The 18,466-nt window shown below is 43.6% G+C and overlaps 1 protein-coding gene and 1 non-coding gene across 2 annotated transcripts in view; one reads left to right on the forward strand and one right to left on the reverse strand.

Annotated features, from left to right (window-relative positions):
• The window catches only part of VAT1L (vesicle amine transport 1 like), a 139,099-nt gene that overhangs the window by 13,461 nt on the left and 107,172 nt on the right, over positions 1–18,466 (forward strand). Inside the window, exons 2-3 of the mRNA XM_021702754.1 lie at positions 8,672–8,801; positions 12,933–13,148. Coding sequence (XP_021558429.1) covers positions 8,672–8,801; positions 12,933–13,148 — 346 coding nt within the window. The remainder of the gene's footprint in view (positions 1–8,671; positions 8,802–12,932; positions 13,149–18,466) is intronic.
• On the reverse strand, positions 12,108–12,248 carry LOC123323307. The gene has a single exon (XR_006539321.1). It is a non-coding gene; the product is annotated as a small nucleolar RNA SNORA15 (small nucleolar RNA).

Below are 18,466 nucleotides of genomic sequence, written 5' to 3' on the forward strand. Positions count from 1 at the left end.
GAATGACTCAGACATTGGCTTCTTTGCCCCCGCTTGGATTGGGAGTCAAATGCTTTGATGAACATAGCGGCAGCAGCAAGAGGAGGGCAGAGTAAAGAAGGCACAACCACCCGCCCCCCCCCCCCCCCCCCCCCCCCCCCTGCAAAGCCTCAATCACGTTTGGCCCTCTTGATCCTCTGGGAACTGGCGGAGGCGGCCACTGATGCTCCCCAAGCCGAGGGAAATCCACACTTCCCACCTGGAGCGTGACAGTGTTCTCCTTGATGGCCATGTCCCTCCCAGCATCCAGGGACCTCCGGCTTCCCACAGACACAAAGAAAGTCCCGAACTCCTATTTTTCATGGACCTTCCCAACTGATTTACCTATCCTGCAGGTCTTTTGATGATCCATCTGCCTTTCCCTTTCTTGTTTTTCTTAGTCTCTGTCCCTTCCTTGGTGCTTTGATCCCTTCAATTACTGCCTTTCCCTTTCCTCTTATTCTCTCAGGTCCTGCCTTAAAGGTCTCATTCTCTTTTCCTCCCTCCTCACATTGGTTCTTCCTCAGGGGCCACCCATACAAAGGGGCTCCATAAATATGCACCATCAGTGACAAGAGCTCTGTGCCCACAAGGGAATAAAACCCAGAAAAGGAAGAATATGTTATCCGTCTTGTCATGGATACTGGGTACACAACCCAGAATCCCCTTGGAGGACCCAGGACCCGGAGTGATGGCAGCCGACTGCTCCCAGTGGTGCCCCTGCTGAGGAATTGCCCTCGGCTGCAGGAAGCCTCCTTGCCCAAGCCTGCACTCTCTCCCCGGGGGCAGCTCTTATCCAGGACTAGATGACATGAGGGTATGAAGGCCTCATCCCCTGGCCTCGATTCATGATGACGTGAGGGGCCATCCTAGCTCTGGAACTTTCTGTGGATAAATTGAGTCTTTTTTACTACTATGTCGGTGTTGAACTTCTTCCTCTACCCAGCCCAGCTGCCCTCAGGAGCACACAGGTGTTGTTTCCTAGAGCTCTCCCCATCACACCTCCTTGCATGCAAATCGCAGGCTCAGAGGCTGCGCCCCAGGGAATCTGACCTGTGACACCTGATGGTGGAGGTGGGGGGTGACAATGTCAGCAGCTCATGTTTATTTGAGTACTTACTGTGTGTGAGGTGCTCTGTGTCACATGCCCTGTCATATACCATCCACACCAACACCCCGTAGGGTGAGCATGTTCCTACCCCATTTTGGAGACAAGTGAACTAAGGCTCAAGGATTTCAAGCAACTCACTTGAGGGGGAGCCGGAGGGCTAAAGCTAAGGATCTAAATTTAGCTTTAGTAATTGCAGAGGACCACCAGGACATTTCCCTGGGGAATTTTTTCTGGGGGTCAGTGTTCTGACTTCATGGTTATCTTGTGAGATAGCTTATGTCCTGGTGGCTGTGTGAGCTCTCCTGCCTATACTTCTATAAAGCCACCTATCACACTGTACTGTAATCAGCATTTATAATTTCGGGGCCCCCTGATCACTTTGGATATCCAATCTTTAGTATACACTCAGTATGTAGGAAGTGCTCAATGGGACAGATGAGTCAAGAAGCCCTCTCTCTGTAACTGGGAAAACTGAGTGATGGTCTCTCAAAAGCAAAGCACAGTAGTCAAAAGCAGAGCCTCTGGACTCACATCATTTGCTTTTGCACCTTGGCTTCAGGAACCTCAATATGCCTGGGTTTTGTTCCTGTAAAATGTGGTAATATGATTTATCCTCTAGCATTGTTATCGTTGTAAAAATTATGCTTCTGAAACACTTAATGCCATGCCTGCTACATAGTAAGTATCCCCTAAATGTTATCCAGCCACAAATAATTCCCTTTGTCCCCATGTCCCATCATCAGAGAAATTAGAATGGGGGTTTCTGCATATCTGCCAGTTTCTTGGTGAGGGGGCCTCTAATTGTCACAAAGCCCTATGAAAGAACATGGTCTTACTGAGTGAGTACTTGTTACACATGAATTCAAAGGGTCTTGGACATGTTTCAGAGAACTGTAGGAGCTCATGATTTCAAGAAACTTAAAACATGTCAGCTAGTCCTATGTTTTAGATACCCTCCCATGACATCTTTCATGATCTTCACAAATACCCTAAGTCACCAAGAATGTGACAACTTCTATTTTTATCAGCAGTTTGGGTATAGTAGTAAGTGGTGTGATAACCACATTTTCAGAGGATACAAATTCAGGAGGAAGAGCCAATTTTTTGGATGAAAGAATTAGGATCCAAAAAAGAGCCAGACAAATTGGCAAGATGAAGCTAATCTAGTAAGACCACATTTCACGAGGATATGTATAATCCTTTGGACCAGGATCAAAAAATTCAAGTGCCCTAGAGGACAGTGAGAAATCTTTCCATTTTCTTATCTATTTAATCATCGTCTATTAATTTTTACCTTGCCTCATTCCAAAAAGGACTTGAAGTAGCTTAAAAAGAAAGGATACAGCAGCCAGTCCCTAAGTGGTCCCCAGACCAGGAGCGGCGGCATCATCTGGAAACTTGCTAGAAATGCAGTTTTGGACCTCACCACAGACCTGCTGAGTCAGAAACTCAGCAATAAGGCCTGGCAATCTGCTTTTAACAAGCCCTTCAGAGAATTCTGATACAAAGTTTGAGATGCATTATAAAGAGTTTAAGATTTTTTTTTTTTTAATGGAAACTCCAAAGCATTCAGAAAGTTAAGATAAAGTTGAGTGTTAGGATGGCAGAGAGAATGAAGACCACAAAACCCTGCAGTTGGGTGGGGGCGGGGGGAGTGCTGCAAATTTGGCTTGGAGCTTCCTACTAGCCAATGCAAAGAAAGGAATATAATTAGTTTATAAGCTGCTGGGATTGTAAGATCAATACAAATCAGTCCTTGCGCTGAGATATGAGGGAAAATTACTCTGTCTTCATGAAGAAACAAATGTATATTGTAACAAATGATATGTTCAACAATATTCCCTCATAGGTAAAATAATAGGTTTCTGAAGGAGGACTGGCCATCTGTCTCTTAATTGAACCAATGACGAGGCAATACTTGGGATTTCTATTGAGCGTGAGATCAGAATATATGACGGGGTTCTATTGATTGGCGTCAACGGAAGTAAGCTGCCGGAAGAGGAAGATTTTCATCACACTGTTCTCTATGTGGTGGTCTGATGATGTTTGGATTCCCATGGCCAATACCGAGGGTACTGACAACCAGCGGAAGGAACTAAGAGGCAAGAGATCTACAATCCTGTCATATAAGCAACCCCTCTCCCTTCCTTTCACCTAGAGAATAAAAGACAGGGGAGCCTCTCCATATCTACTTCCCTCTTTCTGGCTAAACTTCTTTGGGCCAGTTTTATTTCAAACTGGAAAATTAATAAACCAGCTGATTCTTCCGTCATCCACTTAGCGGTGTCCTATAACAAATCATTTATGTCTTCTTCAATATTATTAGCATATCCAAAAGAAATGGACAGCTTCCAGATCAGGAGCTTTGAGGACAAGAATATGTAGTAGTCCACCATGATGTATAGTTAACAGAATGACAGTCCTAGTAGTCAGAAGCACAAGCTCGAAGTCCTATGAAAAGGGCTCGTATCCCAGTTCTGTCACCTGCTATATGACCTCGGACAAGGTACTTCATCTTCTCCAGGCCTCACCTTCCTCATGCACAAAATTGAGATTGAAATGGTCCATGCTTGAGTCTAGCAGAACATAAAATGAAGACAGCTAAACATCTCTCATGAGACATTATAGGGTTGGCATCCATCACTTAGTAGATAACAGAAAATAAAGTATAGAGGCCATGGCTAGCTTGCCTTCCTTCTAAATAGAATCTAAGCACCCCAAATTAGTGTCTTTTCCTAAGACCACCAAGCATCCCTTCCTATTTACCTAAGCTTTTTTTTTTTTTTTAAGATTTTTAAAATTTATTTATGTGAGAGAGAGAGAGAGTGAGCACAGGGGTGGAGGGCAGAGGCAGAGGGAGAAGCAGAGAAGCAGGCTCCCCACTGAGCAGGAAGTCTGACATGGGGCTTGATCCCAGGACCCTGGGATCATGACCTGAGCCAGAGGCAGATGCTTAACCAACTGAGCCACCCAGTCACCCCCCGCCCCCCATTTACCTAAGCTTTGATTTGATAATATCTTAAGGAGAGCATGCAGGACAAAGGAGAGCCAAGTGAACAATGTGGAAGACCTGGGGAGGGCTTCGGAGACTCAGCCAAGGCCCCACCATGCACAGATGGCCATATCTACTTATATCTAAGAGTTCATGGTGTCACAGGATACACAATAATCAAGGAGTTTAAAGACCTTGATTCAAGTCCCAGCTCTGCCATGTGCTAATTGTGTTGTCTTTGACAAGTCAGGTTTCTTATCTGAGGAGTCTCTTTATTCACATCTATTTAATGGGAATAATAACATCTGCACCTGTTGCCTTTCTGGGATTGATACAAGGCTTCATGAGATGTGTGTGAAAGCACATTGCAAACTTCACCATCCTGTGATGTAACAGTTTTATTTTGTAAAGGGACTCACCACATTTCCCTCTGTCTTCTATCACATCTCTCATCCTTTGCCTTGAGGTTTTGGGGGTCCCTTTGTCAAACCTGTCTTCATTCCTTCAGGCTGCAATGTCTTGGTAATAACTCTTTAAACATAGGCTTTGACTGATAGTATGGGAGGAACAAATCAAGGTCTTCTTTATTAAAATTATACTAATCTGTGAGAAAAGATTACCTAGCAGAACATTTTATTAAGCATTTTCCAGCACTATTTTATTTTTTTGCAACAATCTTAAATGTTTAAGAGCCATATAAATAAATATTAGGTAAGAGAGAAATCTGAAGGTTACCCTCTATGTGAGCCCTTAAACAATGTCTAAGTAAAAATCAGATTATCTTAGAGAATACTGGAAACTATGATTAAGAAGGTGTAGAGTTTGGCAAAAGAACAGTGTTGGACCCCCGTTTAAGTCCATGGCTTCACTCTTCACTGTCTGTGTGGCCTTGGGCAAATAACTTAATTATCTCTGCACAGTGTTACTGGTTTTGTTTTAAAAAAAAAATGAGGTCAATAATATCTGTCCAGTGGATGATTTAGGGTTATTGATTATGGTATTTGTTTTACTTTGTGTCTTTTGGTTTCATGAGACAGGGACCACACATGTAACCCAAACAAAGAGGTTCTGTTCTAAAGACCCGTGTGGAGTAGCAAAAGAATTCTTGGAAATCAGAGGGCCTGGGCTGCACCAAGTATGGAGACTGGACCTTTGCATTCTTGGCAACCTGGCAACAAAGTTTGTATAGCCCACCCTGGGGCAGGCTGCTGAGTTGCTTCTGCTGCTCTTCGTCTTTTTCTTTTAATTTCCCTACCTGCTGGCTTTTTATTTTATTTGTTAGAGAGAGAGCGAGCGAGAGCGATTGAGTGCACACAAGCAGGGGGAGCGGCAGGCAGAGGGAGAAGCAGGCTCCCCACTGAGCAAGGAGCCTGATGCAGAACTCGATCCCAGAACCCTGGGATCATGACCTGAGCTGAAGGCAGACGCTCAACCGACTGAGCCACCCAGGCTTCTCCCTACCTACTGGCTTTTTCACTTCTGCTTCCCCAGAGTGCAGGTCAATAGGTCCCTCTAGCTCAATTTTATCTTTTGATGTCCTTTCTGACGATAAGTTGTTTTCTTGCTGCATGTTTCCTAATTCAGAGTTTTTGAGAGAACACTCAGTTCTTAGATCAGCTTATTTATTTCATATGAAGCAATGGATTCCTGCTTAGGTTAGGAATGGCCACTCCTCCAACAATGGGCCCACCACTGGTGCAATCAACTATCAAAGAGATAAGTTATAAACATGGCCCCTTGGACATGTTGCTTCAGCCAGGGCTATGGGTGAAGTTCCCATAAAGAGGCATTCTTTGAAAAGGGTTCAAGTTCTAGACTTTGCTTGCATTCAAATCCTGACTTTGACAGTTTCTAAAGATGAGACCTTCAGCAAGTTACTTACTCTTGCTCAGTCTCAGTTTTCTCATCTGAAAAATGGGTGTGATAATTCGTACCCCATAGGAGTATTGTTGAGTCTTAAATAATGAAGTAAAGCACTTAGCACAGTTCCTGCCAGAAACTGAACCCTCAGTAAATGCTAGCTGTATCCATCTCAGGAGCAGGTGCGTGGGCAGGCCCTTGAACTAGGTCTGGTACAACATGTAAAGGTACTCCATTAACAACTGTTCACCACCTCTCTGTGTGGAGATGAACACTGACCCATCCCCCATCCCCTGGAATATACCCACTTCACATTTCTTTCCTGAAGATGGGTGGCGTTCTCCATGACCCCAGTAGAACTGCCGCTTGCCTCACTGTGGAAATGGATGGGATGCTATGGGCTTTTATAAAGTCAGTCTTACTAAGCCTTTCTCAATGGATTTGAGTAGCTGGCTCTCGGTTTACAATCAGCGTGCTCACTTCATGCTGGATGGGGGTCCAAGGCAGCCTGATTGAACAGCATAACAAGCGTCTAGGACAAAACCTTCTCCAGGGGGTTAGCATGTTTACAGAACTGTCAAGTAATTTCTTCTGGCATTTCTCCATCAGGGTCTTGGGAAATCATAGGTTTTCACGCAAAGGAAAACACAGTGAGCTAAAATATGCATGCAGCAAGAGATGGAGTGCTTGATTTGGGACATAGAAATTCCTTTTATTGTTATGTGGTGATGCTTTATTTATTTGGTTGTATTGGAAAATGGACTGTTTCACACAAGCAAAGCTTGTGGGTAGCCAAGTTTTTCCATCACAGCTCTGAAACTGTTTTTAACTCTTGTTTAATGGGAGTCTTCCTAAAATGTATCACGTACTTCTGCTTTCTTAAGAGAAGATGCACATTTAAATGCTAGCGTTTATTGGATACTTACTATGTAGCTGGCATCCTGCTTAGGTGTTTACCTGTCATTCATTTTCCTCACACCCCTGTGAGACAAGTACTACCAACCAGGAAATGGAGGCTCACAGAGGCAAAGGAACTGGTCCAAGGTGACGTGGGTGAAGGTGGTGGAATCGGGACTGGTGCTCAGGCCTCTCCAAGCTCTTAAGAAACTGGCCGTTCTATTGGAGAACAATTTGGTTGATCAGTGACCCTATGAACTGTTCACCATCAAAGCGTAGGATCTCTGGAAGTCTACGAGCACATTTCCGAAATGTGTCCATTCCTCTGAGCATCCCGTGGCCACTTTTTGAAAGGAGTTAGTACTCACACTGGCAGCACCTCTGTTTGAATAGTCATGAATATATTGCTTCATTCAGCAGATGTTACTTGAGTACCTACTATGTTGCTGTGGGCCTGATGCATGCCAGGCACTCTGGAAGCAAAGAAATAAGAGGCATGCAGCTGCCTTTGAGGAGGACAAGCATTAGAGATAGTTCAGCTGGGGCAACTGTGAAACTTGCCTGATGTGTGACCAGGAAAACCTTGAGAAGGTGGCCACCCATGAACCCACCTTTCAAGGAAGTCATCCTCCTCATCATTACCCATTCTCTACGGGGGAGACTGATGACCAGGAGATCTAAGTAGAATTTGATGTTTCCTAGGCTCCAAAGAGGCCGAGGAAGGAATGGGCAAGTTGTGTTTTAAAAGTAGTTTGAGTCATCTTGATTGGAAAAGAAGCTGTGGCCATACACTAATGGACCTTGGGCCAGACCAAGGAGTTTGGTTCCTATAACCCGAGTCTTTCTTAGAATGGAGGCTTATGAAAACAGGAAGTATATTAGAGCATCCTGCGAAAAAAATACATGTTCAGTGGGATGTGTTTTCTCATTTGATTAGAAAATGAGTGTTCAAAGCGGTTTCCAAGACTAGCTCTTAAAAAGAAAACAACAGTTTGGAGCATTGATGTTATCATTAAAATCAAGTATATGGTTTTCCAAGGTGATGGCTTAATACATTTTAATAACTTTCCTATTTCAAAATAAATATGTTAATAGAAAAAACCTAGTCCCTTTTCTCAACCAGAGAGAACTAAGATTTTTGAAACAAACCCTGCAGTATTAATCCATTGGTTCATCTGTTTGATCTCACTTCTAGTGAAGTCCCCCGGTTGGATGTAATGTAGTCCCTTGATGGCTCATATTCGCTGTGTATGGCACAGTGCTGGGAGGAATTTGTGTGCTGACTGATCAGTGACAGTTGTTTTGAGACCTTTTAAATTTGCCTTTTCTCTCTCTCTTTCTCATAGATTGGCTGATGGCCATTGTGTCTGGCTGCTTTCCATGAGTCTTCTTATAACTTCTTCCTAGTATATTCTTTACCCTTAAGGAAGTGCTAGCATGGCTAATGACCAGGCCAGCCAATACGTGTTGTTAGAGTAGGAGTAAGCAGGCTCTGAGAGTGGACAAAGGGGCTGTCTTTTAAATCAGAGGGCAACATCTGCAGTGGCTATTCTAACTGCCAGGGAAGCATTCCTTGTCTGTAGAGATAATTGTTTTTGCTTTATTAGTGACATCCAGTCAAGTGACTGCTCTTAGGCCTATTTTGCAAGAAAGGAAAAAAAAAAAAAAAAGACAAGAAAGAGGAATGGGGGAAGGGAGAGAGGGCCAAGAAGGGGATGGAAGAAAAGTCAAGCCAAGTGTATTCTCTTGGATTCCATTTTGAATGTCTCTCTTTTCACATTTGCCATTCACAGTGGTTTAAACTTCATTGACTTGATGGTGCGACAGGGGAACATCGACAACCCTCCCAAGACTCCCCTGGTGCCAGGATTTGAGTGTTCTGGGATTGTTGAAGCTCTGGGGGACAGCGTGAAAGGATACGAGGTAATGTGTTGACTAATGATGGAAAAAAGTATTATCTATTTGGAATCTGTTGAGATATAAAAGATAATGAAAAAAATGTTTGATCTATGGTGTGTGTTATTATTGTCATCTTATTGGTAGGTTTTATTAACACATTTATAAATGATAGGATTTTCCACATGCCTCATGCCTTTCTCGTGTACCATCTTGGTTGCTCCTGGGAACAGCCTGGTGAAGTGGCCAGGGAAAAATTTGTCTTTCCTTTTGTTCATGTAATACAGCTGTTAACAAGAATATCTGGATTGGGTGCCTGGGTGGCTCAGTTGGTTGAGCGACTGCCTTCGGCTCAGGTCATGATCCTGGAGTCCCAGGATCGAGTCCCGCATCGGGCTCCCTGCTCGGCGGGGAGTCTGCCTCTCCCTCTGACGCTCCCCTGTCTCATGCTCTCTCTCTCTATCTCATTCTCTCTCTCAAATAAATAAATAAAATATTAAAAAAAAAAAAAAGAATATCTGGATTAACTAGGTGTGCATACCCCCTCACCCTCCCCATGGCTCCCATTGTCCCACCACCTCAGGCTCAAAAACCAACTATAAAACATAGAGGCTGGGAAGAAATATCCTCTGTATTTCATAATTTGGCTCCTTTAAATATCTACTTAACTGACACATTTAAGTAATCATTTATAAATGATTCTTTCAGACACTGGGAAAGTGACATTTTTGAATGATGATTTTAAAGGCACAGGGTAGAGGTACCTGCCAATGAAACAGAATTGGCCATGGGTTGATTGCTTTGGGAAGAGGGCAATGGATAAAAAGGGTTATTATATGTTTCTGACTATTTTGTACGTGTTTGAAATTCTCCATAATAAAAAATTTTTAATCGATGAAAAGATATATGACCCTTCCTACCACTGTAATGCAAATCAAATAGAATCCAGTCTCTAAAAACTGTGGGCAAATCAATCACACAAAATTGCAGCAGTTTGGAGTGAGAAAAACCAGTGCCAATCAGGTACAAGAGCTCTTGCTCATAACTTAAGTGGTTCCCCAGGGAGAAGTGAACAGAGCTAACATTTGAGAATCCACCATAACCAGAAACATGGCAAGTCATCCTTCTTCAGCCTTGCCACAACGCTGTTAGGTAAAGATTGTTATTTTCCCTTTGAAGATGAAGTTCAGAAGAGTACAGTTGTTTCCGGGGAGGCCAGAAAGGTAGATGAACATGGATTCAAGTCACCAGATCTTCACCCCTGCTCCCAACCTGTAAATGCTGCAGAGCTAAATGCAGAATGGAAAATCCTATAAATGCAATGCCAAAATGACCTTGGCATTGAATTGGAGCCTGCTGCTCAGGCTCAGTGCATTTGAGCCTCAATACACTCTGAAAATATCAATATGTTCCAAATTCCCTGGGATGAATGTCTGAAAATCTCATCCCACACATCAGTCTTTTTGTCACTGGTTTCCAGATAATACAGCAGTAAAGTGTTAAGAAAGAAGTAAATGCACTTCTTCCTTTCTTTCATATGACTTTGCATTTCTGTTCCCAGGTAAGCAATATAACCAGAGGCAGCACCATCTCTCCCTGAAAGTGCTGCATATGAGAAATAGTATCTGTTCCTCTACCTGGTCCTAAAGGAAAAGATCATACTCCTATCGCTATTAATCCTGAGCCTTGCATAAGTAATCCATTATTTTAGAATATAACAGTAGATAGGGATGTCGTTGGCCCTGGTTTAGAAGGAGGACATACAATGCTTGATTATAGATTTTTTCCCTTATATGTGATCTCTCTTCTGCTGCTTAGGCCTGGCTTACTTATTGTCAATCCTACCCTTCACCTCCACTCCCCTCCAGTGACTTTCAGCTGCACAAACAAATGAAAGAAGCCACCTACAGGTTTCCAATCTGGGTGTGACTTGGGGGAAAACCAATACTAATATTCCCCCCTAAAATTTTGACTTAAGGTTTTCAACCATGTCGGAGATGGAGTATCATGGGGCAGCACACTGAATAGCTCTCCTGGTTTGATGCATTGCAAGGGAGGCTTGAAAAGTTGTCTCCAGAGGCACAGCAGTATAGGAATAATTGGGGCTCAGTCGCCCAGGACTAATTTTTTTTTATTAACAAAATCAAATAATGAGGTGGACTGGATATTTAAAAAAAAAAAAAAAAGCTGCCTACCTCTGGACTTGGGCTAGGGCTGATGTGACGGCTAAGCCACTCGTGCCATATTTATAAGGAAGTGATGGCGCAAAGTTGAAGGAGAGCTCTAGAGTGGTCAGCCCTGCTGGGATGGCTGGGACTGTCACTGTCGAGGTGGTTGAACTACTCTTCACTGCCCTCTGTGTTGACACTTGAAGCCATCAGCTACTCTGCGGTACTATGTATCTTTGGGTTTGCACGATTTTGTGCAAAAGAGGATGCCGGTGTTAGACCTTGGTTATCCTCTGGTCCAAGCGGTTGCATTTAAGATGATAATTCCCAACATTCATCAGTTGGTCTTCAGCCCTTCCAGGGATTAGGACACTCACTGCTGATGGGACAGCCTCTCCTTTCCATCGGTTCCTTCATTAGACAGCTGTTCCTTCTGCTTCGTTAGATACAGTGGGTCTGTGTTTAGCATGTGATCATTGAGCTGTGAGTTCCATGAGACCAGAAACCAGTCTGTTCTTTTTAAGAGTTAACACTGGTTGCTCTTTCTTCACCTTATATGCATCACACCAAGTACACTGTGTGCATATTGTGTTACTTCATTTCCGAAAGGACCGTTTCCTAATATACTCATTTTACAGCAGAAGAAACATAAAGAGTTACACTAATATTCCCAGAGGTGGTCGGTCCCCCTGGTGTACACCCTTTGAGAACTCTGTCTTCTTTGTAGCGCTTACCCCAGGTGTGATGAATTAATCATTTATATCTGGAGTAAGCCTTGTGAGACTCAAATCCTGGCTCAGCTACTCCCTAGCTACATGACCTTGGGCATGTGCTTTCATCTCTCTTGGCCTCAATTTCAATGTCTGTAAAATCTATAACCATTCATCTGTAATGTGAGCTCTTATGGACCAATCTCATAGGAGGCTTTTGTTGTTGTTTGTTGAGTAAGCTACAGAGAAAATAACACAGGAGACTCAGTTATAAATATATAAAACTAAAGCACATGCATATGAAAGCCATTCATTTATTAAAAATTCACTCTGACCACAGCAATTTGAATATTGTGTTTGAAAGTCATAGTCCAAGCAACTAACATCAAACAGCAGAGTGGTTCAATTTCACCAGCACTTGGCAGCTCATACAAGCTATTACTATCAGTTCACTTATTTGTATTTCCCTTTACTAATGATGTGCTATGAAAAAACTTGGCACTCTATCATAACCACTTTAAAGGTAAGAATGCCTTTTTTTCATGATGTCTGGCTATGTAAACAATTGATAAAAAGAACACAGTATTCAGCCATGCCTTCATAGGGGTTTTGTAAAGATTAGGTGACGTCCTTAGGACAATGCCTACCGTATAATACATGTCCAAAAAAGGACTAGTTGTTCATCACAGCCCGTGGCACCCTCCTGTTTTGCTCTAAGTCTGGTTGTTCTCGTTCAGTCTCCTGCACTTAGATTTACGCAGCTCTTCGGATGCACCACATCTCACGACTACTGTGATCAGTAATCCAGTGCTAACCTTTGATGCAAATGCCCCAGTAAACTAGACTGGCAGGGAATCCCTATGGAGTGGCAGAAAACAAGTGAGAGTAGAGTTTACTCCCAGCTCTGCCCATTTAAATTTCCTTATGGCTTAGTTCTCCTCAACTCCAAAACAGAGAGGTTGAGTCTGTAAAATGAGCTTCTGACACTAACATGCCACGGTGTGTGATGTGACAACATTGTACATTTATGCTTGGGAAGAGGGGTAGAGAACCTGGCTTTCATGGCCCCCAGCAAGTTTTCATAGATGGGCTTCAGAGCATCCACGAGTGCCTTGGAATTGGCAGGCAGGTGAGAGTGAGCATATTTGAGGGTTTGGTTGCTTTTTTTTTTTTCTTCTGAGAAGGAATCTATAATTTCCCCTAGGTTCTCAAGAGGATTTGAGAAATCTTTCAAAAAACAGTAAGAAGCTTCCATTAACCCTGTGCCTCCCCATTCCCAGATCGGGGACCGTGTCATGGCATTTGTCAATTACAATGCCTGGGCAGAGGTGGTCTGCACGCCGGTGGAATTTGTCTACAAGATCCCAGATGACATGAGCTTCTCGGAGGCTGCTGCATTCCCCATGAACTTCGTCACAGCCTATATGATGCTCTTCGAAGTTGCCAACCTCCGAGAAGGAATGTCTGTGCTCGTGCACTCTGCTGGCGGCGGCGTGGTAAGTTGGTTGGTTGTGCGTCCTCTTCCTTAAAATCATAATGGTGAAAGTGGACGGATCCCCAGTTGACAGTGAGAGTCCCATGTGAGCTACGTCCATTAATAGTGATGATCTCTGTGGTTCTGGATGAAGCCCACGTGTGTGGCAGAGCTCAGACAGATGACGGTGTTGGGGGTAGGATGAGCCTCTGGAGTCTGAGAGGTCTCCAAGATGGTATGTTAGGACTCAGTGGGTCTCAGAGATGGTTTCAGTCTTGGTATCACATTGGACCATTGCGTCAATCATTGTGCAATGCCTCACTAGTCACGTACTACTGCTATTATCTGAAACACGAAAATGGTGGATGACTTACTTCTTCGATAAATTGCCATGGATTCTATGTTGTTCCCATATTCATGACATCCTTATTCGTTTGTGTTCTGATATATTTTCTTGAGTGGGAGAGGTGAATGGAGATTTTATTAGCACACTGGTAATTAGGCATAAACCTAAGAATATCTGTGAGAATCATTGGACATGCTAATATCACCTGTCAGGTGTGTCTTTGATAAGGGGAGAAATAATGGAAATACAAAATTGCTGCCTTGCAGTTCAGGAATGGCAGAAATTTCTTCTATGGTTTGGATACGTCTCAGTGCCAGTCAGTCAGTCCCTACTGCACACCCGCCACACAGCAAGGAATGTGTTTCCATCACGATCTATGGGGGTCCAAGTAGAACTTGAGTCTTTCTGAGCACGAGAGGTATGACTCATTCATTCAACAAGTATTTACTGAACACATACTATGTTCTGGATTCTATGGGTTAGAGATTAAAAAGAGAAGTTCATAATACAGCCTTTAGTAGGACTTGCTCTCAGTACTGGGGTTCTGTGGTTTGATGAGCTCAGAAATGAACTCGTATGTTTGGGTCTATCTCAAAGATGTTTTCACTGGAAGTTCGGCCAACATTAATTTTTTTCTTATCTTGGCTTTCTATGGCCATCAAAACCCTACCTGGTGTAAAGTGCGTTTCTTTATGAGGAATACCTTCCATCTCATTAGCAAATGTGCTGATGTCTTCTGACCATGAGCAAAGATATAATAAAAGCTAAACATCCTTAGAAAAGAAATGGATTTCAGTGCCAGTGAATCTACTAGCAGCAAGCAAGCCATCTAGAATGTTGGCATTTATGGTCTCCGTGTGCTCAGCATACGAAGTGCAGGAGACTTGTTTTCGTATTGTCAGTATAAGCTCCAGTCTCTACAGTGGTGCTGAACCCAGTTCTGCTGGGGACCAGTGTTTAAACATTGGCACTGATGAGGTTTCCTTTCATGTGTGTGTGTTTTTTTGTTTTTTTGTTTTTTTTTGTTTTTAATTTTGAGTTTGTTCCTGGAACAAAGAGGAATGTATCAGGGGCATGTGTCTCACAAAAGGGAAGAAAATCTTGGGAGATAAAAAAAAGTTTTTAGCATGCCTTATTCTGGGCTTCTAGACACTAAAACAGTAAGATCCAAAATGTGAAACAGATGAAGGCAAACAGGGAAGGGACAGTGAGATTGGAAGAGAAGTGGATGCCCATAAATGCAGACTCATGTCCTAAAGCTTTGCTGCAGATTCTTCCTAATGGTGAGCGCAAAGAGGGAAAAACAACCAGCCATAGGAGGTGGTGTTCGTTTGAGGAAAACAAAACAGTTAGCGGGGGAAACCAGAGCTAGTTCTGGGTTCGGAGACTGGAAGTATTTCTCTGTTGTTTCTCATAGGAAATGTAGGCCAACATGCAATAAACCATCCTCCACAAAACTGTTATAATAAATGCAACTATTTCCGTGATGCTTTTTCTTATGGTGTGCCCCGAATGTCATCTAATAGCACCAAAGTAAAGCAACACTTAGTGAAAGCAGATATCCTGGGGCCAAAAGGATGTGGTCTGGTTTAACCTACGGAGAGTTTAAAGGTGTCATTGGACGGCCCAACTCTCAGGTGGGTCTCCTCGAATGGTGTTTCTCCCAACCAAGATTTGATTGGTGGTGTGCAACACTGAGTTCAAGGTGGCCATTAGAGGAAAGATTTTTAGCCAAGTGCACATCCATGTGGGTGAATACTCAACCAAGCTGGGTGGAGCTAATGCTATTTTACAAAAATCAAGGAGTCCTAGGGAGAGCCCAGACCATTCCATTGCCCCACAGTGGAAAGAGCAGTGAGACACCCCCAGGCAGAGCTAGATTCCTCCCAAGGAAACAAGCAGACGCTGCACTCATGGTGCGGGGGACTCCCTAGGGAGTGCTTTTTAGGCGCTATCTGGGGTACGCTGAGGAGGAATGAAGGTGCTTCCCACCCGCCACTGTTGAACAAATCTGCTAAGTGTGGCCTCTGGCTCATGATTGCTGTGGTAGCAGGATTATGACCTCCCGCTGACAACCATGTCCTCATCCCTGGCACCTGTGAGTAGTTTACCTTGCCTGGCAAAAGAATTTTGTGATGTGATTAAGGTAAAGACCTTCAGATGGATAGATCAGACTGGATGATCCAGGGGTGCCCAATGTCATCACAAGGGTCTTTACAGATGGAAAAGGGGGTAGAAGAGTCAGAAAGAGATTTAAAGATGTTGTACTGCTGGCTTTGCTGATGGTGGAAGAGACCACAAGCCAAGGCATGTGGGCAGTGTCTAGATGCTGGAAAAGACAGGGAAATGGGCTCTCCCCCTGGAGCTTCCAGAACGGACAAAGCCCCACTAACACTTTGATTTTAGCCTAGTGAAATCCATTTTGGACTTGTGATCTCCAGAACAAAATATATACAACTGGGTTGGGTTTGTTTTGTTTTGTTCTGTTTTTGGAGCCACTATTTGTGGTGATTTGTGGTTAGCTCTCATTGCAGCAACAATAGGAAATGAATACAGCCAGATTCTCTGGGCTGCCTCCCTTCTCACTGCGGAGGGCCCATAGGGGCCTGAAAAAAATATAAGTAGCAAGCAGCAGAACTAGGGTTCACACCCAAATCTGGCTAATTCCAAAACCTATTCTCTCCATTCAACAACCCGGAATGTTGGGAGAACCCAAATCATTCATTCCTTCATTTATTCATTTGTTTGACAAATATTTGTTCAACCTCTACCCAGTGTTAACTGTAGAGCCAAGAGCTGTGGTCCAGGTACATGTTTTCTCACTTGATGTTGATGAGATGACAAAGATTAAACCTAGTTAGGATGGGGGCATCTGGGGGGCTCAGTTGGTTAAGCCTCCAACTCTTGATTTTGGCTTGGGTCATGATCTCAGGGTCATGAGATCGAGTCCCATGTTGGGGTCTGCACTGGGTGTAGATCCTGCTTAAGATTCTCTCTCTCTCCCTCTCCCTCTGCCCATCCACCCCACCCACTCCCCCTCTCTAAAAAAACAAAAAAACCTAATTAGGATAAAGTTTCCTAACTCGAGTTAATATGAAGTTTGCAGTTCTAATGGCACCAAGACTTCTGTCTGATTTTTATCAAAGGCTGGGGAATTTGCAGACAGAATGTGAGGAATGCCAGCCTAAGCTATAATTCTGAAGGACACTAATACAGCACAGCAATCCCTTCTTATCCAAGGGGGATACATTCCAAGACCCTCCCCCAGCAAAACTGCAGATGTACCAAACCCTATGTAGACCGTGTTTTTTCCTATCTGTACACACCTATGATAAAGTTTAATTTATAAATTAGGCATAGTAAGAGATGAACAACAATGGTGATAAATAGAATAACTACAACAGTATATTGTAATACAAGTTATATGAATGTGGTCTCTCTCTCAAAATACCTTATTGTATTGTACCCACCCTTCTTGTGAGGATGTGAGATGATAAAATGCCTATATGATGGCCTGAAATGAGGTGAATGACATAGGCATTGGGATGTAGCGTTAGGCTATTACTGACCTTCTGACCTATGGTCAGAAGGAAGATCATCTGCTTCTGGACCTGGACCCAGGTTGACCACGAGTAGCTGAAATCGTGGAAAAAAAAAAACCAACCTCAGATTAAGGGGTGGGGCACTGCATAGGAAAATAATTCGATCCGGAGCAGGTTACTTTCTCAATGGAATCGCCCAAGTGTCTACACTGCTCTGTCTCATCTTTGAAGACACTTCCCCCCTGACAATAGCAGACTCAGATGACCTGAGAGGGTGATGCCCCTGATCGTATCTTTAGAATCCGGTCGAAGATGGGCTTACAATTTCTTAAAGGAAAAATTACAAGATAAGCAACCGAGTGGGGCTCATGTCAGGAATTCACGATGAGGATTTTGCTGCCTGTCCCATTTAACAAGCTGCTACAACTTGGAGCATCTCGGTTGGGATGTGCTCAGTTCCTGCACAGCAACATTACTGTGTCTGACATTTGATACTTTCCAGTTTTTGGTGTCCTTTTACCTTTTCATCATGTCATCTGAACAGAGAGGAGCAGCCTGCGATGGGCCACAGATCTTGGAAAGGAAAGCAGAGCTCAACTTTCAGACAGACCTAAAGGGCTACTACTTAGTTATTAAGTTCTATTCATTATGGATGGGGCATTTCCCCTTGCCATTCAAATCACTGTAAGGGAGCAGCCACAGATGGGAGAGCCAGGATCTTTGGAGGGGGCATACCGAGGCTCCCCCACCTCATGTAGTCCTCTCTGAATGGCCGACTGACCATACATCATGTTAACATTAAACTGACAGAGCCTGGGAAGAGTAGGGGTCCTCAGTGTGTTGGAGGATTTGGACGTATCGGATAGTTATTCTGTTTTAGCAGAAAGGACACAACCTGGGCGCCTGGGTGGCTCAGTTGGTTAAGCGATTGCCTTTGGCTCAGGTCATGATCCTGGAGTCCCGGGATCGAGTCCCGCATCGGGCTCCCTGCTCGGCAGGGAGTCTGCTTCTCCCTCTGACCCTCTTCCCTCTCATGCTCTCTGTCTCTCATTCTCTCTGTCTCAAATAAATAAATAAAATCTTTGAAAAAAAAAAAAAAAGAAAGGACACAACCACTTGCAGAATCACTACATGAGAATATTTTGTTGAAAACAAAATCATCATTGATCACGAAAGGCACCAGCATCTACCCAGCCAACCTAGCCAGCAACCCAGGAGTTGTGGGGAGCCCTTCTCCTGCATGCGATAAGTTTCCATATCTTATGATTCATTCCTTCGTTCATTTGCTCATTCAGCACGGAGGTATAGGGGCCCACCCTGATTAGGCACTAGGCATTCAACAGAGAAAAAAATCAGATTTTCTCCTTTCAGCAAGAAGCCTTATTAATCAAAGGTGGGCAGAGAACTCACATAATCACATGAATAACTTTGCCAAGTCCCTTGAAAGGGAGG

Source organism: Neomonachus schauinslandi, chromosome 16, assembly GCF_002201575.2.
Source record: "Neomonachus schauinslandi chromosome 16, ASM220157v2, whole genome shotgun sequence".
Classification (NCBI taxonomy): domain Eukaryota; kingdom Metazoa; phylum Chordata; class Mammalia; order Carnivora; family Phocidae; genus Neomonachus; species Neomonachus schauinslandi.